Source organism: Oncorhynchus mykiss, chromosome 6, assembly GCF_013265735.2.
Source record: "Oncorhynchus mykiss isolate Arlee chromosome 6, USDA_OmykA_1.1, whole genome shotgun sequence".
Classification (NCBI taxonomy): domain Eukaryota; kingdom Metazoa; phylum Chordata; class Actinopteri; order Salmoniformes; family Salmonidae; genus Oncorhynchus; species Oncorhynchus mykiss.
Genome location: NC_048570.1, coordinates 83,689,749 through 83,716,042, shown reverse-complemented (window position 1 = coordinate 83,716,042; position 26,294 = coordinate 83,689,749). Strand labels below are relative to the sequence as shown.

At 42.0% G+C, this 26,294-nt stretch overlaps 1 protein-coding gene across 5 annotated transcripts in view; it reads left to right on the top strand.

The window, feature by feature from the left end:
• Nucleotides 1–11,078: 11,078 nt before the first annotated feature.
• Nucleotides 11,079–26,294, top strand: part of LOC100136088 (pro-interleukin-16) — a 57,694-nt gene continuing 42,478 nt past the window's right edge. For 3 of the 5 annotated variants that reach the window (XM_036981208.1, XM_036981210.1, XM_036981207.1), the window contains exons 1-3: nucleotides 11,079–11,518; nucleotides 22,688–22,940; nucleotides 23,120–23,390. In XM_036981208.1, coding sequence (XP_036837103.1) covers nucleotides 11,503–11,518; nucleotides 22,688–22,940; nucleotides 23,120–23,390 — 540 coding nt within the window. In that variant the 5' untranslated portion in view covers nucleotides 11,079–11,502. The remainder of the gene's footprint in view (nucleotides 11,519–22,687; nucleotides 22,941–23,119; nucleotides 23,391–26,294) is intronic. The other 2 variants (XM_036981211.1, XM_036981209.1) reach the window with 2 other exon arrangements.

The window sequence follows — 26,294 nt, the reverse complement described above, 5'->3', positions numbered from 1 at the left end:
TGCAAGTGGGCATTGTAATGCTGAAATAGACAAGGGCCTTCCCCAAACTGTTGCCACAAAGTTGGAAGCACAGAATCATCTAGAATGTCATTGTATGCTGTAGCGTTAAGATTTCCCTTCACTTGAACTAAGGGGCCTAGCCTGAACCATGAAAAATCCAGACCATTATTCATGATCCACCAAACTTTACAGTTGGCATTATGCATTGGGGCAGAAGCATTCTCCTGGCATATGTAAAACTCAGATTAGTCCGTTGGACTGTCAGATGGTGAAACCTGATTCATCACTCCAGAGAACGCATTTCACTGCTCCAGAGTCCAATGGCGGCGAGCTTTACACCAGTCCAGCTTGGCATTGCGCATGTTGATCTGTTTTGTGTGCCGCTGCTAGGCCATGGAAATCCATTTCATGAAGCTCCCGACAAAAAGTTGTTGTGCTGACATTGCTTCCAGAGGCAGTTCGGAACTCGATAGTGAGTGTTTCAACTGAGGACAGACGATTTTTACGCGCTATGCACTTCCGCACTCGGCAGGCCCGTTCTGTGAGCTTGTCATGAGCTTATCGGAACTAGAAACACAAGCATTTCGCTACCCTCGCATTAACATCTGCTAACCATGTGTATGTGACAAATATAATTTGATTTGATTTGTGTGGCCTACCACTTCGCGGCTGAGCCGTTGTTGCTTCTAGATGTTCACAATAACAGCACTTACAGTTGACTGGGGCAGCTCTAGCAGGGCAGAAATTTGACGAACTGACTTGTTGGAAAGATGACATCCTATGACGGTGCCATGTTGAAAGTCACTGAGCTCATCGGTATGGGCCATTCTACTGACAATGTTTGACTATGGAGATTGCATGGTGGTGTGCTCGATTTTATACACCTGTCAGCAACAGGTGTGACTGAAATAGCCACATCCACACATTTTAGGGTATCGTCAATGTAGCAGTAGAAGTTGATGTTATAATCACTGAGGATTTGGCCGAGAGGGAGCACATAAATTAAAAACAGGATAGGCCCCAGCACTGACCCCTGTGGGATGCCACATGTGACTGCAGATTCCTCTGACCTGGACTCTCCAACAGTGATATATTGCTTCCTATTGGAGAGGTAGGAGCTGTTTCAGAGCTGTTCAAGCGACAGCAGTGTGTTCTCTGAGACGTCGCTGGAGGATGATGTGTTCTATGGAGTCTAAAGCAGAACTGAGATCTAAGAGGAGGAGGATGAAGGGAGATCCAGAACCAGCAGCTATCAGTATGTCGGTGGTAACATTAACCAGAGTTGTTTCGGTGCTGTGCAAGGACCAGAAGCCAGACTGGAAAACCTTATTAGATGACAGATGCGAATTAAACTGGTTTGAAAATACTTTCTCCAGTACTTTAACAGGAAGGGGATGTTGAACTACAACCTCACCCTTGTAGGGTGGTGTACTACAGACACAACAGCACCATCTGCTGGAGAGGATAGAAAAGGTAATGTTCCTTATAGGGCAGATAACCTTTCTAGTACCCTTTTCGCATTAAAGGACCGACCAGACCAGAATCGTACTGTGCTGACGCTGATATTTTCTTTTCACATTGTTCTTTCCAGCACAGTTCCTGCATCTGTAGTGGATGCTTAACCAGGAGAGTGCAGTTCAGCTTGGTTCGGCTCTGCTCAGCTCAATAGAGTGGAAAAGGTATAGAACACCAGGCAACACGAGAGCATTGGCCAACTAGAAAAGGGAAATAGATTTGTCTCAAGCAACTCCAGTCAATATTTGACATCCATTCATGTGCTTACATCTATTACATTCTTTGTTCCCCTGTTTTGTTCACCTGCCTGAGGACATTTTAAATAACTCTAGCACAATGTATCACGTTTCTTATGAGATGTATGTTGTCCCTGTCAAATAAACCTTACAAAGAAATAAATCATGAACGAAGTGGTAGTAGGGGGTTGATTTTACAGTGAAATGGTCTTAGAGAGGAAGTCAGGGATTAGATTTGAACTAGGCTCATATGTACAGTACCAGTCAAAAGTTTGGACACACCTACTCATTTAAGGGTTTTCTTTATTTTTACTATTTTCTATATTGTAGAATAATAGTAAAGACATCAAAACTATGAAATAACAAATATGGAATCATGTATTTACCGAAAAAGTGTTAAACAAATCAAAATATATTCTATACTTGAGATTTTTCAAAGTAACCACCTTTTTCCTTGATGACAGCTTTGCACACATTTGGCATTCTCTCAACCAGCTTCATGAGGTAGTTACCTGAAATGAAATTTCAATTAACACGTGTGCCTTGTTAAAAGTTAATTTGTGGAATTTCTTTAATTCTTAATGCGTTTGAGCCAATCAGTTGTGTTGTGACAAGGTAGGGTTGGTACACAAAAGATATTTGGTAAAATACCAATTCCATATTATTTCAAGAACAGCTCAAATAAACAAAGAGAAACGACTTTAAGACATGAAGGTCGGTCAACCCTTGAATGAGTAGGTATGATGAAACTGGCTCTCATGAGGACGGCCACAGAAAAGGAAGACCCAGAGTTCCCTCTGCTGCAGAGGATAAGTTCAAGTTACCAGCTTCAGCAATTGCAGCCCAAATAAATGCTTCACGGAGTTCAAGTAACAGACACATCTCAAAGCCTTGCTTTGGCCAAGAAACATGAGCAATGGACATTAGACCGGTGGAAATACGTCCTTTGATCTGATGAGTCCAAATTTGAGATTTTTGGTTCCAACCGCCGTTTCTTTGTGAGACTCATATGTGAACGGATGATCTCCGCATCTGTGGTTTCCACTGTGAAGCATGGAGGAGGAGGTGTGATGGTGCGGGGGTGCTTTGCTGGTGACACTGTCAGTGATTTATTTAGAATTCAAGGCACACGTAACCAGCATGGCTACCACAGCATTCCGCAGCGATACTCCATCCCATCTGGTTTGCGGGTAGTGGGACTATAATTTGTTTTTAAACAGGACAATGACCCAACACACCTCCAGGCTGTGTAAGGGCTATTTGACTAAGATGGAGAGTGATGAAGTGTTGCATCAGATGGCCTCCACAATCACCCGACCTCAATCCAAATGAGATGGATTGGGATGAGTTGGACCGCAGAGTGAAGGAATAGCAGCCAACAAGTGCTCAGCTAATGTTGGAACTCATTCAAGACTGTTGGAGAAAAGAGTAAAAATAACCAAAAACCCTTGAATGAGTAGGTGTGTCCAAACTTTTCACTTGTACTGAAATTGTATTGGGCTGCCCAATTGTATAGGCAGCCCAATTCTAACATATTTTCCATTATATGGTATTTTGACCAATAACATCAGATCTTTTCACGGCAGATATTTTTCAGAGCTGATCTGATTGGTCAAAAGACCAACTAGTGGATTTTTTTTGTTGTCTAAACGTAGCCTTTGCTCCCGAGTGGCGCAGCGGTCTAAGGCACTGCATCTCAGTGCTATAGGCGTCACTACAGACCTTGGTTTGACACCGGGCTGTTTCACACCCGGCCGTGATCGGGATCATAGGACAGCTAACAATTGGCCCAGCGTCACCCGAGTTAAGGGAGGGTTTGGCCGGGGTAGGCCGTCATTGTAAAATAAGAATTTGTTCTTAACTGACCTGACTAGTTAAATAAAGGTAAAAAAAATCTAATATAAAATCTTATACGCCTTGGTGTGGAAAAGCAAGTTGGATGTAGTGAGGGGTCACTTCTAACACTAGAGGGCAATAAAAGCTTACATTTCATTTCGGAAATCTGTTATCAATATCAAGCCCACTGACATATAGAATAAGAACAAAATGATATGTTTGTTTAGAAACTACAAATAGTTGTGCCAAAGAACTCCTATTGAAGTAACTGAAATGTTAATGTGGTGCGTTGTTTTTGTGATTCCTACCTCCTTATTGCATGTTATTTCATTTCTGTAAGGACCACAGCATCCCTGAATGTTGGAATAGTGAGACAACTGAAATGAATGTTCATTTTACATCTGCTCAGTGTATCTATAAACATGTGACTGAAATACTTCCTTAACTAACTCAGTCAATAACCTTGGCTCAGGCTCCCTACTTTTCTGAATGCTCTCCACCTCTCTCTCTCTCTCTCTCTCTCTCTCTCTCTCTCTCTCTCTCTCTCTCTCTCTCTCTCTCTCTCTCAATTCAATTTAATTCAATTCAAGGGCTTTATTGGCATGGGAAACATGTGTTAACATTGCCAAAGCAAGTGAGGTAGATAATATATAAAGTGAATATATAAAGTGAAATAAACAATAAAAATTAACAGTAAAAATCACACATACAGAAGTTTCAAAACTCTCTCTCTCTCTCTCTCTCTCTCTCTCTCTCTCTCTCTCTCTCTCTCTGGAACCATTAGCCATCACCAAGGGAGGAGGGTTAGGTTTAACCGTCCTTTAGGGTTAGGGTTAACAGTCCTTTAGGGTTAACAGTCCTTTAGGGTTAACAGTCCTTTAGGGTTATGTTTAACAGTCCTTTAGGGTTAGGGTTAACAGTCGTTTAGGGTTAGGGTTAACAGTCCTTTATGGTTAGGGTTAACAGTCCTTTAGGGTTAGGGTTAACAGTCCTTTAGGGCTAGGGTTAACAGTCCTTTAGGGTTAACAGTCATTTAGGGTTAGGGTTAACAGTCCTTTAGGGTTAGGTTTAACAGTCCTTTAGGGTTATGTTTAACAGTCCTTTAGGGTTAGGTTTAACCGTCCTTTAGGGTTAGGGTTAACAGTCCTTTAGGGTTAACAGTCCTTTAGGGTTAACAGTCCTTTAGGGTTATGTTTAACAGTCCTTTAGGGTTAGGTTTAACAGTCCTTTATGGTTAGGGTTAACAGTCCTTTAAGGTTAGGTTTAACAGTCCTTTAGGGTTAGGTTTAACAGTCCTTTAGGGTTAGGGTTAACAGTCCTTTAGGGTTAGGTTTAACAGTCCTTTAGGGTTAGGTTTAACAGTCCTTTAGGGTTAGGTTTAACAGTCCTTTAGGGTTAGGTTTAACAGTCCTTTAGGGTTAGGGTTAACAGTCCATTAGGGTTAGGTTTAACAGTCCTTTAGGGCTAGGGTTAACAGTCCTTTAGGGTTAACAGTCATTTAGGGTTAGGGTTAGCAGTCATTTAGGGCTAGGGTTAACAGTCCTTTAGGGTTAGGGTTAACAGTCCTTTAGGGTTAGGGTTAACAGTCCTTTAGGGTTAGGGTTAACAGTCCTTTAGGGTTAGGTTTAACAGTCCTTTAGGGTTAGGGTTAACAGTCCTTTAGGGTTAAGGTTAACAGCCCTTTAGGGTTAGGGTTAACAGTCCTTTAGGGTTAGTGTTAACAGTCCTTTAGGGTTAGGTTTAACAGTCCTTCAGGGTTAGGGTTAACAGTCCTTTAGGGTTAGTGTTAACAGTCCTTTAGGGTTAGGTTTAACAGTCCTTTAGGGTTAGGTATAACAGTCCTTTAGGGTTAACAGTCCTTTAGGGTTAGGTTTAACAGTCCTTTAGGGTTAGGGTTAGCAGTCATTTAGGGCTAGGGTTAACAGTCCTTTAGGGTTAGGGTTAACAGTCCTTTAGGGTTAACAGTCCTTTAGGGTTAGGTTTAACAGTCCTTTAGGGTTAGGGTTAACAGTCCTTTAGGGTTAACAGTCCATTAGGATTAGGTTTAACAGTCCTTTAGAGTTAGGGTTTACAGTCCTTTAGGGTTAGGGTTAACAGTCCTTTAGGGTTAGGGTTAACAGTCCTTTAGGGTTAGGGTTAACAGTCCTTTAGGGTTAGGTTTAACAGTCCTTTAGGGTTAGGGTTAACAGTCCTTTAGGGCTAGGGTTAACAGTCCTTTAGGGTTAACAGTCATTTAGGGTTAGGGTTAACAGTCCTTTAGGGTTAGGTTTAACAGTCCTTTAGGGTTATGTTTAACAGTCCTTTAGGGTTAGGTTTAACCGTCCTTTAGGGTTAGGGTTAACAGTCCTTTAGGGTTAACAGTCCTTTAGGGTTAACAGTCCTTTAGGGTTATGTTTAACAGTCCTTTAGGGTTAGGTTTAACAGTCCTTTATGGTTAGGGTTAACAGTCCTTTAAGGTTAGGTTTAACAGTCCTTTAGGGTTAGGTTTAACAGTCCTTTAGGGTTAGGGTTAACAGTCCTTTAGGGTTAGGTTTAACAGTCCTTTAGGGTTAGGTTTAACAGTCCTTTAGGGTTAGGTTTAACAGTCCTTTAGGGTTAGGTTTAACAGTCCTTTAGGGTTAGGGTTAACAGTCCATTAGGGTTAGGTTTAACAGTCCTTTAGGGCTAGGGTTAACAGTCCTTTAGGGTTAACAGTCATTTAGGGTTAGGGTTAGCAGTCATTTAGGGCTAGGGTTAACAGTCCTTTAGGGTTAGGGTTAACAGTCCTTTAGGGTTAGGGTTAACAGTCCTTTAGGGTTAGGGTTAACAGTCCTTTAGGGTTAGGTTTAACAGTCCTTTAGGGTTAGGGTTAACAGTCCTTTAGGGTTAAGGTTAACAGCCCTTTAGGGTTAGGGTTAACAGTCCTTTAGGGTTAGTGTTAACAGTCCTTTAGGGTTAGGTTTAACAGTCCTTCAGGGTTAGGGTTAACAGTCCTTTAGGGTTAGTGTTAACAGTCCTTTAGGGTTAGGTTTAACAGTCCTTTAGGGTTAGGTATAACAGTCCTTTAGGGTTAACAGTCCTTTAGGGTTAGGTTTAACAGTCCTTTAGGGTTAGGGTTAGCAGTCATTTAGGGCTAGGGTTAACAGTCCTTTAGGGTTAGGGTTAACAGTCCTTTAGGGTTAACAGTCCTTTAGGGTTAGGTTTAACAGTCCTTTAGGGTTAGGGTTAACAGTCCTTTAGGGTTAACAGTCCATTAGGATTAGGTTTAACAGTCCTTTAGAGTTAGGGTTTACAGTCCTTTAGGGTTAGGGTTAACAGTCCTTTAGGGTTAGGGTTAACAGTCCTTTAGGGTTAACAGTCCTTTAGGGTTAGGGTTAACAGTCCTTTAGGGTGAGGGTTAACAGTCCTTTAGGGTTAGGGTTAACAGTATTTTAGGGTTAGGGTTAACAGTCCTTTAGGATTAAGGTTAACAGTATTTGAGGGTTAGGGTTAACAGTCCTTTAGGGTTAGGGTTAACAGTCCTTTAGGGTTAGGGTTAACAGTTCTTCAGGTTTAGGGTTAACAGTATTTTAGGGTTAGGGTTAACAGTATTTTAGAGTCAACAGTCCTTTAGGATTAAGGTTAACAGTATTGTAGGGTTAGGGTTAACAGTCCTTTAGGGTTAACAGTCCTTTAGGGATAACAGTCCTATAGGGTTAGGGTTAACAGTCTTTTAGGGTTAGGTTTAACAGTCCTTTAGGGTTAACAGTCCTTTAGGGTTAGGGTTAACAGTACTTTAGGGTTAGGGTTAGCAGTCCTTTAGGATTAGGGTTAACAGTCCTTTAGGGTTAACAGTCTTTAGGATTAGGGTTAACAGTCCTTTAGGGTTAGGGTTAACAGTATTTTAGGGTTAACAGTCCTTTAGTGACCCTTCACTTCTACTTGATACAACCAATAGCAGGGAGAGAGGCTTCACAACCTGACCTGTGTGTTGGTTTTGGGATCCTTGTGCCCAATGATTCATACACACCGTTCCCTCAATTGGTTGCTTTTAGAACCTGCATATTCCTCGTCACAGAGAAACCCTCTGTGTCTGTGTGTGTGCATGTGTGTGTATGAGTGTGTGTGCACGTGTGAGAGTGTGTGAGACTGCGGACTGCGAGTTAGACTTTATTCATTCATTCTAGCAGACTGCCTGTCTGTTCATGAGCTCATTGGGGTCAGGTTTATTCATGCAGAGATGCTTGTGAAGGTCTGGTCTACACTGACCCTGAGTAAAATATACAGTAGCCTACAGTATTTAGCAATCTGTGGGTCCCCTGCCCTAAAACATATGAAACAACAGTCCATTCATAGGTCACAAATATATTTGTGTACAATTATAAAAATATATTTACTGTGCTGTGACCTGTTAGTTAGAGAAACTACTTCTTATATCATCATTACTGACTGTTTTAGAACAGCATGTCTTTAACGGTTTTGATCAGTACTATTAGAACTGTATGTCTTTAACGGTTTTGATCAGTACTATTAGAACAGTGTGTCTTTAACGGTTTTGATCAGTACTATTAGAACTGCATGTCTTTAACTGTTTTGATCAGTACTATTAGAACTGTATGTCTTTAACTGTTTTGATCAGTACTATTAGAACTGTATGTCTTTAACTGTTTTGATCAGTACTATTAGAACTGCATGTCTTTAACTGTTTTGATCAGTACTATTAGAACAGTGTGTCTTTAACGGTTTTGATCAGTACTATTAGAACTGCATGTCTTTAACTGTTTTGATCAGTACTATTAGAACTGCATGTCTTTAACTGTTTTGATCAGTACTATTAGAACTGTATGTCTTTAACTGTTTTGATCAGTACTATTAGAACTGCATGTCTTTAACTGTTTTGATCAGTATTGAAATCCTGACTAGAACCTAAAAAATTGATCATATTACTCCTGTGCTTGCCTCCCTACACTGGCTTCCTGTTAAGGCAAGGGCTGATTTCAAGATTTTACTGCTAACCTACAAAGCATTACATGGGCTTGCTCCTACCTATCTTTCTGATTTGGTCCTGCCGTACATACCTACACGTACGCTTCGCTCACAAGACGCAGTTTTAGAACTGTATGTCTTTAACTGTTTTGATCAGTACTGTTAGAACTGTATGTCTTTAACTGTTTTGATCAGTACTATTAGAACTGTATGTCTTTAACTGTTTTGATGTCTTGAAACTGTTTTGATTTCTGCCTGTGATTATTATTATTTGACCATGCTGGTCATTTATGAACATTTGAACATCTTGGCTATGTTATGTTATAATCTCCAACCGGCAAAGCCAGAAGAGGACTGGCCACCCCCCATAGCCTGGTTCCTCTCTAGGTTTCTTCCTAGGTTTTGGCCTTTCTAGGGAGTTTTTCCTAGCCACCGTGCTTCTACATCTGCATTGCTTGCTGTTTGGGGTTTTAGGCTGGGTTTCTGTACAGCACTTTGAGATATCAGCTGATGTACGAAGGGCTATATAAATAAATTTGATTTGATTTGATCAGTACTATTAGAACTGCATGTCTTTAACTGTTTTGATCAGTCCTATTAGAACTGCATGTCTTTAACTGTTTTGATCAGTACTATTAGAACTGCATGTCTTTAACTGTTTTGATCAGTACTATTAGAACTGCATGTCTTTAACTGTTTTGATCAGTACTATTAGAACTGCATGTCTTTAACTGTTTTGATCAGTACTATTAGAACTGCATGTCTTTAACTGTTTTGATCAGTACTATTAGAACTGCATGTCTTTAACTGTTTTGATCAGTACTATTAGAACTGTATGTCTTTAACTGTTTTGATCAGTACTATTAGAACTGCATGTCTTTAACGGTTTTGATCAGTACTATTAGAACTGCATGTCTTTAACTGTTTTGATCAGTATTAGAATCCTGACTAGAACCCCAAAAATGTATCATATTACTCCTGTGCTTGCCTCCCTACACTGGCTTCCTGTTAAGGCAAGCGCTGATTTCAAGGTTTTACTGCTATCCTACAAAGCATTACATGGGCTTGCTCCTACCTATCTTTCTGATTTGGTCCTGCCGTACATACCTACACGTACGCTTCGCTCACACAAGACACAGTTTTAGAACTGCATGTCTTTAACTGTTTTGATCAGTACTGTTAGAACTGTATGTCTTTAACTGTTTTGATCAGTACTATTAGAACTGCATGTCTTTAACTGTTTTGATCAGTACTATTAGAACTGCATGTCTTTAACTGTTTTGATCAGTACTATTAGAACTGTATGTCTTTAACTGTTTTGATCAGTACTATTAGAACTGCATGTCTTTAACTGTTTTGATCAGTACTATTAGAACTGCATGTCTTTAACTGTTTTGATCAGTACTATTAGAACTGTATGTCTTTAACTGTTTTGATCAGTACTATTAGAACTGCATGTCTTTAACGGTTTTGATCAGTATTAGAATCCTGACTAGAACCCCAAAAATGTATCATATTACTCCTGTGCTTGCCTCCCTACACTGGCTTCCTGTTAAGGCAAGCGCTGATTTCAAGGTTTTACTGCTAACCTACAAAGCATTACATGGGCTTGCTCCTACCTATCTTTCTGATTTGGTCCTGCCGTACATACCTACACGTACGCTTCGCTCACACAAGACGCAGTTTTAGAACTGCATGTCTTTAACTGTTTTGATTTCTGCCTGTGATTATTATTATTTGACCATGCTGGTCATTTATGAACATTTGAACATCTTGGCTATGTTCTGTTATAATCTCCAACCGGCACAGCCAGAAGAGCCTGGTTTCTCCAACCGGCCACCCCCCATAGCTTGGTTCCTCTCTAGGTTTCTTCTTAGGTTTTGGCCTTTCTAGGGAGTTTTTCCTAGCCACCGTGCTTCTACACCTGCATTGCTTTGCTGTTTGGGGTTTTAGGCTGGGTTTCTGTACAGCACTTTGAGATATCAGCTGATGTACGAAGGGCTATATAAATACATTTGATTTGATTTGATTTGATCAGTACTGTTAGAACTGTATGTCTTTAACTGTTTTGATCAGTATTATTAGAACAGTGTACATCTTTCCCTCACCAGGATGACTCTATAACTTTCCCTCTGTAGGACTTTTCTGAGCATACGTTTCTCTAACCAGATCTACTCTATGCATATCTTTCCCTAACTAGAACTATACTTTATAAAGTGGTTCCTGAAAGGAACATGTTGGCTATAGAGCGTCTATTCATCCTTAGAGACATATAAAGTATACCCAAACAGACACTGGCTGACCCAACTACACACACACACAACCACACACACAATCCCCTCCCCAAACACACCCACACACAGTCGGTGAAGACTGCAGCATTGTGCGACACAGAGTAGGTGTGAGGTCAGACAGTACTAAGTGCTCCCTCTCTGGATTTGGCTCACAGGAAAAGACCAATGATTTGGAGGACTGGAGCTCTGAGACAAGCTCTTGTGTCCTCTAGTCAGCTGGGAAAAGGAGGGAGGGCAGACGAGGAGGGAGAGAAGGGAGGGAGGCTAGGAGGGAGGGCGGTAGTTACAAATGCCCAATCTAACTCACTAAACCTCTGACCATGCTTTTAGAGAAATGTCAGATCTGCTCTGTGGAGGAGAGAAGTATTAAACAGAGGTAAACAGCAGCTTAAGGTAAAACTCCTTAGGCACAGATCTAGGATCAACTCTGATATCTAACAAAAACTGACCTCAGATCAGTGTCTAGAAGCAATGTCTTCCTACTTTGAGATCTCATCTGTCTCAGCATCTTTCTCTGGATTACTGGACAACTATAACTAACCCTGGGTTTGCCGGTGTTAACCCTTAGACAACTATTACTAACCTTGGGTTCGTTGGTGTTAACCCCTGGACAACTCTAACTAACCCTGGGTTCGCTGGTGTTAACCCCTGGACAGCATGGCTACTGTGGGAAAGAGATGATGATTGACTATGGTGAGTTTTTACCTCTCACGTTGCATACAAGGGTTGAATTGGAATATATTGATACTCTTCCCAAAATGTGTCTTTTTCCATAATGATTTTTATGAATCAATTTCTATGAAATTCTTTGTTATTTACCGTACTAAGGTGGTGTAAACGTTTTCCCATTACCCAAAAGACAGATGTTGTCTGTTTTACAAAGAATATTAACAGAGAATACTGTCCATATCATATCGTAATTCACACAGCAATATCATATTGGTAATGTGTGATTCTTTAAGTTATGACTTAAGTCTATGTAATGAAGATACACAGGAAGAGCCTTGAATCTATTCCCCCGGAAGAGTTTGAATCTATTCCTCAGGAAGAGTTTGGAATATATTACTCAGGAAGAGTTTGGAATATATTACTCAGGAAGAGTTTGGAATCTATTCCTCAGGAAGAGTTTGGAATCTATTCCTCAGGAAGAGTTTGAATATATTACTCAGGAAGAGTTTGGAATATATTACTCAGGAAGAGTTTGGAATATATTACTCAGGAAGAGTTTGGAATATATTACTCAGGAAGAGTTTGAATATATTACTCAGGAAGAGTTTGAATATATTACTCAGGAAGAGTTTGAATATATTACTCAGGAAGAGTTTGGAATCTATTCCTCAGGAAGAGTTTGGAATCTATTCCTCAGGAAGAGTTTGAATATATTACTCAGGAAGAGTTTGGAATATATTACTCAGGAAGAGTTTGGAATCTTTTCCTGGGATCCATAAAATACTTTGGATGATATTTTGCAACTATCAAAATTGGTTGCAGAGCAGTTCAATGGTGCACTTGTTGGCCTTGAGAGATGGATGTGTGTATACAATCATGCACACGCACACACGCACACACACAGAAGCACGCACACAGGCACACACACAGTCTTGTACCGCTAACCTTGTTGGGACACATAATTCAGTCCCATTCAAAATCCTATTTTCCCTAACGCCTAACCCTAAACCTAACCCTTACCCGTACTCTTAACCCAACCCCAACCCCAAAACTTAACCTTAACCCTAACCCTAAACCTAGCTCCTAACCCAGTTCGTCAGATTTATGTTTGTTTACTATTCTTGTGGACACACACACACACACACACACACACACACACACACACACACACACACACACACACACACACACACACACACACACACACACACACACACACACACACACACACACTGAGTAGACCAATTATGTAACACTGTGTGTACAGCAGCTCGAAGACATATTTAAAAACACAAATAGCCAAGTGAATACAGGGGTGGATGGGCAAGGTTTCCTCTTGGCTAACACACAGGGACACATGACATTTTTGGCCGAAGAATGCTAGCCCATGCTAGCCACAGACTGGACACTCTGGTTATACACTGCATACTTAGCATTCCACATAAACACACAACACAACTTAAATTGACAGTTATCCAGACTGCATTTTAAGGAAAACTCCACCCAAAACTATATTTTGGTATTTGTTTCATTAGTCCATTGTTGATATTGTCCCAAAATGTCAGCAATAATGTTTTCAAGATATATAACTTTCAAAATCTTATCTTGAAAACTGTATTTCTGACATGCAAAACACTTTGGGACTATATTAACAATGGACTAATGAAAGAAATACCAAAATATAGTTTTTGGGTGGAATTGTGCTTTAAGTAAACATCCAGAAATGATGACATTAAAGGGCTATCTAGGATTCCTACAACATCACAGTTTTAATAGTTGATCTGAGCTCATGGCATGTACTGGTTATATTCTTCAACAATCAATGGCTATTTATCATTCATTTAAAAGTCAAAAAATGGATGTGACAATCCTAGATTGGCCCTTTAAATGTGGAGTTCATTCTAATCCAACCAAATCCAGCGACAGGATCGGAATACATTCATTATCCATGATTGAGTGACTTGACAGAAGACACTGTAAAGTTATGAAAATGAAACAATGTTATGTCCTTTAACCAAAGCTGCCCTCAGAAGGAAAAAAGACCTCATGTAAATACGGAACAACACACACTTTGTTTGCCTCCCTCGTCTGCAGAGGTCCCCCCCTCCCCCCCTTCTCTCTGAATCAGGTCCTATTGCACTCAGTAATGACAGCTCACCGCTGCAGCTTATGGACAGAATATGTGTTTTCTGTGAGAGCACTGGCATTCACGCATTCACGACTAGTGAGCGCGCACGCACACACACACACACACACACACACACACACACACACACACACACACACACACACACACACACACACACACACACACACACACACACACACACACACACAGCTTCATATACAGCCCTCTCTTTCTCGCTCTCTCTCTTCCCCATCCAAAGTTCTGAAAACAGTGTTACTGCTGTGTCCCATTACATCAATAGACTTTATTTGTGTCAGAGGAAATTCCGAGTCACTCTGTAGTGCTGCTGTTCCATTGCTGGAAGAAGTGAACGTTTCTCCCTTAAGTCCTTTAAACAAGTGACCTTATACCAGAGGATTATACAAAACAGACCTATAAATACACATAGTCACCAACTCTGTGCCTGGCAAGGGCCTAGAAATATAATGACTGGCATGGGTTCACTCAATATGGCCACCGGTCCACCCATCATGGTACATTGACTTTAATGAGAAAGGCTCTTCTAGTTATTCTATTTCTATGGGCCTAATAGCACCAAGTACTGGAGTATAGAACCGACTGAAAACCTGGCCAGTAGATGCTGAGTACCTAGATACTATGATTAGATGTGTATATAGCTTTTTCCTAAATGCATTTCTGTCAATGTGCTTAACAATAACCTGGGCCTGACCCCTAAAAATATGATAGCAGTAGCAGCAGCAGTACAGGGGCTGCTATGGACAACCTCCCTTAGACTAACTACCTTGAGAGGAAACCAAGATCTAAAGAAGGAGCCCATCCTCCTCTTGTTTGGCAGGTAAACGTTAAGATAAAATTCTTACCAATTATGCTCATTATTATAATTTTTTTTTGTGTTTACACTTCACATACTAGTTTGTTATTAAGGCACATGAAAGATCACAATAAATAATTTCTGTAAAACATTTTTTTTTTATGAAAACCCTTTTTTTTTTTTACTTTCAAATGACTGTCCTGTAAAGTAGTAATGTCAGGCATGCCAACCTAGACCAGAGTCAATGTCGGCCCAGGCATGTCACTGCTGACACATCTACCCTGTAGACCTATTCTTTCACTTTGGTAAAGCCAATTGTCTGAAATCAAATAATGGAAAAGCCATTCATATCTACCTAGTGCACTAACTAATACCCTACCCTGAGTAGAAGTAAAGTCAACAGTCTAGAAGAGGAAAGTTGACCTTGAGCTTAAGCTGTGTCAGCATCAGTGTGTGTGTGTGTGTGTGTGTGTGTGTGTGTTAGTTTGTTGCGTGTGCGCGTGCGTGTACATGTGGGGTTTACTGTGCTCACAAACCAACATGGGGAGAGAGAGAGAGAGAGAGACAGAGAGACAGAGATAGAGAGGGGGGAAGAGAGAGACAGAGATAGAGAAGGGGGGAAGAGAGAGACAGAGATAGAGAAGGGGAGGTGAGACAGAGGAGGGAGAGAGACAGAGAGAGACAGAGACAGAGAAGGGGGGAAGAGAGAGAGAAGGGGGAGGAGAGAGAGAGAGACAGAGAGACAGAGATAGAGAAGGGGGGAAGAGAGAGACAGAGATAGAGAGAGACAGAGAGACAGAGATAAAGAAGGGGGGAAGAGAGAGACAGAGATAGAGAGAGACAGAGAAACAGAGATAGAGAAGGGGGGAAGAGAGAGACAGAGATAGAGAAGGGGGGAAGAGAGAGAGAAGGGGGAGGAGAAAGAGAGAGAGACAGCGAGACAGAGATAGAGAAGGGGGAAGAGAGAGACAGAGAGACAGAGATAGAGAAGGGGGAAGAGAGAGACAGAGATAGAGAAGGGGGGAAGAGAGAGACAGAGATAGAGAAGGGGAGAGAGAGAGAAGGGGGAGGAGAGAGAGAGAGAGAGACAGAGAGAGACAGAGGAGGGGAGGGGAGAGAGAGAGAGAAGGGGGAGGAGAGAGAGAGAGAAGGGGAGGTGAGACAGAGGAGGGAGAGATATAAAAGGGGAGGAGAGACAGAGGAGGGAGAGAGACAGAGAGAGACAGAGGAGGGGAGGGGAGAGAGAGAGAGAAGGGGGAGGAGAGAGAGAGAGAAAGGGAGGAGAGACAGAGGAGGGAGAAGAGAGAGAGAGTGTGAGAGATAGAGAAAGGGAGGAGAGACAGAGAAGAGAGAGAGAAAGATACGTGGGGATGAGAGGTAGAGGGGTCTCGGGCAGCAGTGAACAGTAAACAGAGAAAGATAGAGAGGGAGACCTTCAACAAACCTTCAACATGATGCAGATCTGTGTCTCCAGTCTATCTACTGTATCTGATCTGAGGGATTATTAGCCAGCCTGAAGCATTTACAGCAAACACACTAAATGGGACTGTGTACATGCAAGTGTGTGTGTGTGTGTGTGTGTGTGTGTGTGTGTGTGTGTGTGTGTGTGTGTGTGTGTGTGTGTGTGTGTGTGTGTGTGTGTGTGTGTGTGTGTGTGTGTGTGTGTGTGTGTGTGTGTGCTGCTTGCCTCATTATTACAATAATGACAAACATCCTTCCATTATCAGAGCTCCCAATTCTCTTTAAAAAAACAACAACTTGTGTGGCACATGGGGTTTCCACTTAACCTCCCGTCTGTTATTGGAAGACCTTTCTGTTACATCACAACATAGTGTTGTATCAACCACCATACAGAGAGGTGTTTGTCAGCATGTGGAGTCACAGCTCCTGTGGAAGTCAGCTCTTGTGGACCTTGGCCAGGGATCACAGAGAGCAGGGAAGCAACCTAAGACATGTGGCTGGGACATGGTTGTGTGTGTGTGTGTGTGTGTGTGTGTGTGTGTGTGTGTGTGTGTGTGTGTGTGTGTGTGTGTGTGTGTGTGTGTGTGGAGGGGGAAACGAAGACCCAGACTCAGCATGAGAGAGACCTGTCAGTCAGTCAGGATTTCTTATAACATGTTATGTCATTGATATGACAGTCTTAAGTAACCCTTATGACACAGGGTTCATAAAGTCTTACCTTTCCATCTGTTTGTTAATACATTTTTTTACTTGTCATATTTTATTTATATTCTTGGGCATTATTTACAGGCATTATTGACAGACATTATTGACAGACATTATTTACAGGCATTATTGACAGACATTATTTACAGGCATTATTGACAGGCATTATTGACAGGCATTATTGACATACATTATTTACAGGCATTATTGACAGACATTATTTACAGGCATTATTTACAGGCATTATTGACAGACATTATTTACAGGCATTATTGACAGACATTATTTACAGGCATTATTGACAGGCATTATTGACAGGCATTATTGACAGACATTATTTACAGGCGTTATTTACAGGCATTATTGACAGGCATTATTTACAGGCATTATTGACAGACATTATTTACAGGCATTATTGACAGGCATTATTGACAGACATTATTTACAGGCATTATGTACAGGCATTATTGACAGACATTATTTACAGGCATTATTGACAGACATTATTTACAGGCATTATTTACAGGCATTATTGACAGACATTATTTACAGGCGTTATTTACAGGCATTATTGACCGGCATTGTTAACAGGCATTATTTACAGGCATTATTGCAGAGAATTGCTCTCTCTCCAGATGACTCCATGGAATGATTTTACATTCCAAGCTGTCTGGTTTCTTTCATTATTGCAGTTGGTCCATGAATGAAGTGTTTTGTAAATGATCTAGTTGACTGGGCTGGGAACATCGAGTACCCAATGTTATTTTGAGGCGGCACTGATAGCCGTTTACTGGGCTGGGAACATCGAGTACCCAATGTTATTTTGAAGTGACACTGATAGCCGTTTACTGGGCTGGGAACATCGAGTACCCAATGTTATTTTGAAGTGACACTGATAGCCGTTTACTGGGCTGGGAACATCGAGTACCCAATGTTATTTTGAGGCGGCACTGATAGCCGTTTACTGGGCTGGGAACATTGAGTACCCAATGTTATTTTGAAGTGACACTGATAGCCGTTTACTGGGCTGGGAACATCGAGTACCCAATGTTATTTTGAAGTGACACTGATAGCCGTTTACTGGGCTGGGAACATCGAGTACCCAATGTTATTTTGAAGTGACACTGATAGCCGTTTACTGGGCTGGGAACATCGAGTACCCAATGTTATTTTGAGGCGGCACTGATAGCCATTTTTATTGGTTGTGTGACACCATCAGAACAACAACCAACCAATCATGCGTACTTTCATGTCTCCCGACGAATGAGGGGATTCTACTTATGCCCTGGGCCTGCCCTGGGGTGAACCGGGTTAGCGTTGATTACATTCGTTCTGGAACCAGGATCACTCCTGGACATGAGCCAGGTGCCCCGTTTTGGCCGACCGCAAAGTTGTCTCGAAACAAAAGTGGCGAAGGTTAAGCAGGTGGAGTGATGAGTAGAGTTTTTACATGCAGACAGACGGGTTTGCTTTTGATAAAAAGGCTTTATCTGCTTCCCAATGAAAACTAGTTACAAAAAATCTAACATAGATTTTATGGAAAAAATATGTTTCTGAACGATGCATCATGCTGCCTTGTTGACAACATGACCGAGCAGCGCAGATTACGGTTGGATTTAAGAAGGGAGCTCCTTCCTCATCGCTTTTCCCCATTCACGTCACAGGCCATAGCCCGGCGGACTTAATCGAACTCCCTCAAAGAATGCTGAATAATGTTGATTGATTTTTGAAGAGGCAATGCTTTCAAAAGAGTCACACATGCTCAACAACCTTTCTCACCCCCCTCAAACATATACAACTACAATCATTTGTCATGGGATGCCCTTCTCTGGCTGTAAACCGGTGGTAGAGACGTGAGATTACAGTTTATGTCAGGATTTCACATGACAGTCAACAGCAAACAACACAATGAAGAGAAAGGGTCTGTTTATGACAGTCAACAGCAAACAACACAATGAAGAAAAAGGGTATGTTTATGACAGTCAAAAGCAAACAACATAATATAGAGAAAGTGTCTGTACATGACAGTCAACAGCAGAGAAAGAGTCTGTACATAACAGTCAACAGCAAACAACACAATACAGAGAAAGGGTCTGTTTATGGCAGTCAACAGCAAACAACACAATACAGAGCAAAGCATGACAGTGGGGTTGTATTACTGTTGGTAAAGTAAATAAGTAAGTAAGCAGCCCATAGGGCAGGAGCATAGATATCCCTTAACCTAAAATATATGTTCATAAATACAGTTGATACAGGTTTTACATTTTCTGTAGAAATAGCCTCTAAAATATATAAAAACAGACCACAACTGTCTCAGAGGGGTTGGGTTAAATGAGGAAGTCAGATTTCAGTTGAATACATTCTGACTAGGTATCCACCAATCCCTTTCAATGTTTGTTTTCTTGGAAAGCTGTTGTAATAAACTTTGTTATAATATGATAAAGTGTCAGTACTTGTTGCATTTACAACTTGTCTCAGTACTATCATCAACTGATTTCAGCCAGGGTATGGCTGAGGACTGACAGCATTTACAACTTGTCTCAGTACTACCGTCAACTGATTTCAGCCAGGGTATGGCTGAGGACTGACAGCATTTACAACTTGTCTCAGTACTATCATCAACTGATTTCAGCCAGGGTGTGGCTGAGGACTGACAGCATTTACAACTTGTCTCAGTACTACCATCACCTGATTTCAGCCAGGGTATGGCTGAGGACTGACAGCATTTACAACTTGTCTCAGTACTACCATCAACTGATTTCAGCCAGGGTATGGCTGAGGACTGACAGCATTTACAACTTGTCTCAGTACTATCATCAACTGATTTCAGCCAGGGTGTGGCTGAGGACTGACAGCATTTACAACTTGTCTCAGTACTATCATCAACTGATTTCAGCCAGGGTGTGGCTGAGGACTGACAGCATTTACAACTTGTCTCAGTACTACCATCAACTGATTTCAGTCAGGGTATGGCTGAGGACTGACAGCATTTACAACTTGTCTCAGTACTATCATCAACTGATTTCAGCCAGGGTATGGCTGAGGACTGACAGCATTTACAACTTGTCTCAGTACTACCATCAACTGATTTCAGCCAGGGTATGGCTGAGGACTGACAGCATTTACAACTTGTCTCAGTACTATCATCAACTGATTTCAGCCAGGGTGTGGCTGAGGACTGACAGCATTTACAACTTGTCTCAGTACTACCATCACCTGATTTCAGCCAGGGTATGGCTGAGGACTGACAGCATTTACAACTTGTCTCAGTACTATCATCAACTGATTTCAGCCAGGGTATGGCTGAGGACTGACAGCATTTACAACTTGTCTCAGTACTACCATCAACTGATTTCAGCCAGGGTATGGCTGAGGACTGACAGCATTTACAACTTGTCTCAGTACTATCATCAACTGATTTCAGCCAGGGTTTGGCTGAGGACTGACAGCATTTACAACTTGTCTCAGTACTACCATCAACTGATTTCAGCCAGGGTATTGCTGAGGACTGACAGCATTTACAACTTGTCTCAGTACAACCATCAACTGATTTCAGCCAGGGTGTGGCTGAGGACTGACAGCATTTACAACTTGTCTCAGTACTACCATCAACTGATTTCAGCCAGGGTGTGGCTGAGGACTGACAGCATTTACAACTTGTCTCAGTACTATCATCAACTGATTTCAGCCAGGGTGTGGCTGAGGACTGACAGCATTTACAACTTGTCTCAGTACTACCATCAACTGATTTCAGCCAGGGTATGGCTGAGGACTGACAGCATTGTCTGTATGGAATGTTGGCATATTGGTAGTTACATTGAACAATTATTGGAATCATTCCACTTAAACTGACTGGCTAGCTAATAAACATACTGTGCAGAAAATCTTAAAATATTTGTTTTACACAATGTCATATCTCAGTACACAATGTATGTAGTCTGCTGTATGTAGCCTGCTGTATGTAGCCTGCTGTATGTAGCCTTCTGTATGTAGCCTGCTGTATGTAGCCTGCTGTATGTTGCCTGCTGTATGTAGCCTTCTGTATGTTGCCTGCTCTATGTAGCCTGCTGTATGTAACCTGCTGTATGTAGCCTGCTGTATGTAGCCTTCTGTATGTTGCCTGCTGTATGTAGCCTGCTGTATGAGGCCTTCTGTATGTAGCCTGCTGTATGTAGCCTGCTGTATGTAGCCTGCTGTATGTAGCCTTCTGTATGTTGTCTGCTGTATGTAGCCTGCTGTATGCAGCCTTCTGTATGTAGCCTTCTGTATGTTGCCTGCTGTATGTAGCCTGCTGTATGTAGCCTGCTGTATGTAGCCTTCTGTATGTTGCCTGCTGTATGTAGCCTGCTGTATGTAGCCTGCTGTATGTAACCTGCTGTATGTAGCCTGCTGTAAGTAGCCTTCTGTATGTTGCCTGCTGTATGTAGCCTGCTGTATGTAACCTGCTGTATGTAGCCTGCTGTATGTAGCCTTCTGTATGTTGCCTGCTGAATGTAGCCTGCTGTATGAGGCCTTCTGTATGTTGCCTGCTGTATGTAGCCTGCTGTATGTAGCCTGCTGTATTTAGCCCGCTGTATGTAGACTGCTGTATACTTAGATAAGTGTTTCTGACTTGAGTGAAACAAAGATCCATTTAAAGCAACATCTATAATGCATATGCAGGGTCATCATATAGCTCTGTTATAGTGAGAGAGAAGCAGTTAGTCAGGAGACCTTCACTTCTACTATTAGTGTGACAGACACACCAACTTCCAACTACTACTACTGGACTATACTTCTAAAACTAATAATACTCTCTACTATTATACTACTGGACTATAATTCTAAAACTAATAATACTCTCTACTATTATACTACTGGACTATACTTCTAATACTAATAATATGCTCTACTATTATACTACTGGACTATAATTCTAAAACTAATAATACTCTCTACTATTATACTACTGGACTATACTTCTAATACTAATAATACGCTCTACTATTATTACTACTGGACTATAATTCTAACACTAAAAGTACTCTCTACTATTATACTATGGGACTATACTTCTAAAACTAATAATACTCTCCACTAGTATTACTACCGGACTATAATTCTATAAAAACATAAAACAGCCCTATTTGGTAAAAGACCAAGTCCATATTATGGCAAGAACAGCTCGAATAAACAAAGAGAAACGACGGGTCATCATTACGACGGTTCATTAGAAAATAGAAAAAATTAAGAAAAACCCTTGATGAGTAGCTGTGTCCAAACTTTTGACTGATACTGTACATGTAACTACACTCTTAGAAAGAGGTGCTATCTAGAACCTGAAAGGGTTCTTCGACTGTCCCCAGAGGACAACCCTTTGAAGAACTATTTTTGGTTCCAGAGGGTTCTACATGAAACCCAAAAGGGTTCTACCTGGAACAAAAAAGGGTACTCCTATGGGGACAGCCGAAGAACCCTTTTGGAACCATTTTTTTCTAAGAGTGTAGGAATAAGGTGACTAGACAACAGGGTAGATAATAAACAGTAGCAGCTGCATCAGTTGAAATGTGTATTGGTTTGTTTACTTTATTATGTAGGGGTTTTCCCATTCTAAGGTATGCACTCCAAATGGCACCCTATTCCCTATTTATAAGGCTAATTGGGAGGCACTTTGTGAGCCCAGATCAATGTCAGTGCAGATCTCCGTTAGTGTAGTTACTGTAAGTTCATGGTATCCGTGACCTCAAATCCCGTGGGAAGGATCTTTGGTGTGTGTGTCCATGTGTGCATGTGTGTGCACGTGTGTATATTAATGCGTGTCTGTGTTTGCACGTGCATGTGTGTGCAGTGTGAGGAGTCATATTCAGGAGGCTCTAGCTGCAACATGCTGCTGTTTTCAGGGAAGAAAAGATCTCTTATCTCTAACACCACTATTGCTTCAGCAGATTCTCAGAACACTTATGACACACACAAGCACACAGACGCACGGACACACACACACACAGATGCACGCAGACACACACATACACACGTACACATACACACACACAGACAGGCTTCCTAATTGAATTTTCGAATTTCCCTGCAGAGTGTCCCTCTCCATTAGCCTGTGTGCCGGCTGGGAGGAGTGTGTGTGAGAGTGTGTTAGCACCACACACACACACACACGCAGCACACACACACACTCTAACGGCCATGCCCCAGAGATACTCCTACCAGAAGAGGAAAGCCAGCACGGCAGCAGCTCGGAGGATGGAGAGGCGAGGCAGGGACACTGGGAAGACCAACAACACCAACACTAGCCACAGCCACCGCTCCAAGAAGCTAGCCATGCTCTCCAGGTATGGAATCTGTTTGTAGCACACAGCTCGTCAGGCTGCTTGATTTGGTTAAAGCCAACGTGAATTACAGGACAGCCTCGCTGGGTGCCTAATGCCTTTTTGGTTGGAATACTAGGTACAGTAGCAACGGTTTACCTTCTCCTTTCCCCTTTACTTCTTCTTCTTCTTCTTCCCTCCAGGTCCCTGATCCTCTGTCACTCCAGAGCCAGTGATGACTGCCCCAGCCCCGAAGAGAGCCCGCCAGGGGAGGCCTGGAAGGGAGACGGGGGCTTGGGGAGAGATGGGAAGGGGAACAGGGAGGTGGAGAGGTCCCAGAAGAAGATCCAGGAAGGACCCCAGGAGAGTGGAGGAACTATGCAGGCATCTACACAGCCACCCGTAGGGGCCACCAACACACTCAGGGCTACAGGAGAACACAAGAGGAATATGAGGAGGTCCTTCAGTATCAAGGTATGAATGGGGGTAATTTATCACATTACGGCGTTTTGTTTGGACATTTCAATTATATATTACATCATAATGTGGCGCTAAGCCAACAGGGTTGCTGTTTGCAAAGTGGCATTAACAATGTATGTCTCCTGGTCCTGAATTATGACTGTTATGCACTAAGTGCTATCTTTGCATTGGCTGTTTTTATCAATGCATTTGTAGAAATAATGTGAAAATATTTTTTATGCACATAATAATTGTTAATGCACATCAAACACAGTATTACTTAACTAGGAGAACTATGATAAGAAGTCTTAATGAATCTGGAAAAACAATACATGTATGTCAGTCCCCCAGGCAGTGTAGTGGTCAGACATGTAGATCCTTTCTCATCTGACAGCTAGGCATCAAGATGGATTAGCATACCGTGTTCATACCGTACATGTTGAGAGTTCAGGCTGTTACTGCTACTCCAAGAGGAAACAAGCTAAACACTCCGGCCTTCAAAAGCATATGACTTCCTTCTTGTTATGTGTGGTGGGTAGAGAGTGTTAGTTGCTCAAAAGGGGTCTGATACTCACTTGAAACACGGACATTCTCAAAAATCATGCATTGAAGGCAATGGGAGATTTGTGAGGGGGAAATTAATAATGCATGTTGATCTCAAGTTAGGTTTCGTCTCAATATGAAAAGCATTTAGGAGAAAAAATATACAACACAGTATTGTATCTGAAGATTGAGTCCAGAGTATGAAGAACTCTGGTCCTGCCCATAATGTGGTCTGGAATGTGTTCCTCTCGTCATCTCTGTCTGGACTGTGTTTCTTGTGCAAATGCATAACAACAATCACATGGCCTGTGTGTCAGAGGGCTGAGTGCTGCTGTTGGGCCTGTTTAACTCACACACAAAGACAGTGGTTGTTGTGGACCAGGGGAGGGAGAGAGGCATTAGGCCATAGTGGAAGTAGAGACATGTTAACTTGCTAACACAAGGCTATGAGGACATTGCACTGATGTCATAGAGCCTCGGGACAATGTGGCCATGTTCAAATAATGAATAAATGCCCCCTTCGTTCCTTCATCCCTCCCCTATTTGAGGTTATGACTGGTCTGTTAGTCTTCCTCCTAGCTATGTGTTATAAGATAAAAGCCTCACGTCTGTCAGTAGCTGTGAACTCACCTGGCTGATTCTATTCAGGCCAATCTTCAGCCAGATTGATGTCAGGAAGTACTGTTCTGTAGCAGACTGATTCTGTTCAGGCCAACCTTCAGTCAGATTGATGTCTGGAAGTAGTGTTCTGTCGCAGACTGATTCTGTTCAGGCCAACCTTCAGCCAGATTGATGTCAGGAAGTAGTGTTCTGTAGCAGACTGATTCTGTTCAGGCCAACCTTCAGTCAGATTGATGTCTGGAAGTAGTGTTCTGTAGCAGACTGATTCTGTTCAGGCTAACCTTCAGCCAGATTGATGTCAGGAAGTAGTGTTCCATAGCAGACTGATTCTGTTCAGGCCAACCTTCAGCCAGATTGATGTCAGGAAGTAGTGTTCTGTAGCAGACTGATTCTGTTCAGGCTAACCTTCAGCCAGATTGATGTCTGGAAGTAGTGTTCTGTAGCAGACTGATTCTGTTCAGGCTAACCTTCAGCCAGATTGATGTCAGGAAGTAGTGTTCCATAGCAGACTGATTCTATTCAGGCCAACCTTCAGTCAGATTGATGTCTGGAAGTAGTGTTCTGTAGCAGACTGATTCTGTTCAGGCCAACCTTCAGCCAGATTGATGTCAGGAAGTAGTGTTCCATAGCAGACTGATTCTATTCAGGCCAACCTTCAGTCAGATTGATGTCTGGAAGTAGTGTTCTGTAGCAGACTGATTCTGTTCAGGCCAACCTTCAGCCAGATTGATGTCAGGAAGTAGTGTTCTGTAGCAGACTGATTCTGTTCAGGCCAACCTTCAGCCAGATTTATGTCAGGAAGTAGTGTTCCATAGCAGACTGATTCTGTTTAGGCCAACCTTCAGCCAGATTGATGTCAGGAAGTACTGTTCTGTAGCAGACTGATTCTGTTCAGGCCAACCTTCAGCCAGATTGATGTCAGGAAGTAGTGTTCTGTAGCAGACTGATTCTATTCAGGCCAACCTTCAGCCAGATTGATGTCAGGAAATAGTGTTCCATAGCAGACTGATTCTGTTCAGGCCAACCTTCAGTCAGATTGATGTCAGGAAGTAGTGTTCTGTAGCAGACTGATTCTATTCAGGCCAACCTTCAGCCAGATTGATGTCAGGAAGTACTGTTCTGTATCAGACTGATTCTGTTCAGGCCAACCTTCAGCCAGATTGATGTCAGGAAGTAGTGTTCTGTAGCAGACTGATTCTGTTCAGGCCAACCTTCAGCCAGATTGATGTCAGGAAGTAGTGTTCCATAGCAGACTGATTCTATTCAGGCCAACCTTCAGCCAGATTGATGTCAGGAAGTAGTGTTCTGTAGCAGACTGATTCTATTCAGGCCAACCTTCAGCCAGATTGATGTCAGGAAGTAGTGTTCCATAGCAGACTGATTCTATTCAGGCCAACCTTCAGCCAGATTGATGTCAGGAAGTAGTGTTCTGTAGCAGACTGATTCTGTTCAGGCCAACCTTCAGTCAGATTGATGTCAGGAAGTAGTGTTCTGTAGCAGACTGATTCTATTCAGGCCAACCTTCAGTCAGATTGATGTCAGGAAGTAGTGTTCTGTAGCAGACTGATTCTGTTCAGGCCAACCTTCAGCCAGATTGATGTCAGGAAGTAGTGTTCTGTAGCAGACTGATTCTATTCTGGCCAACCTTCAGCCAGATTGATGTCAGGAAGTAGTGTTCTGTAGCAGACTGATTCTATTCAGGCCAACCTTCAGCCAGATTGATGTCAGGAAGTAGTGTTCTGTAGCAGACTGATT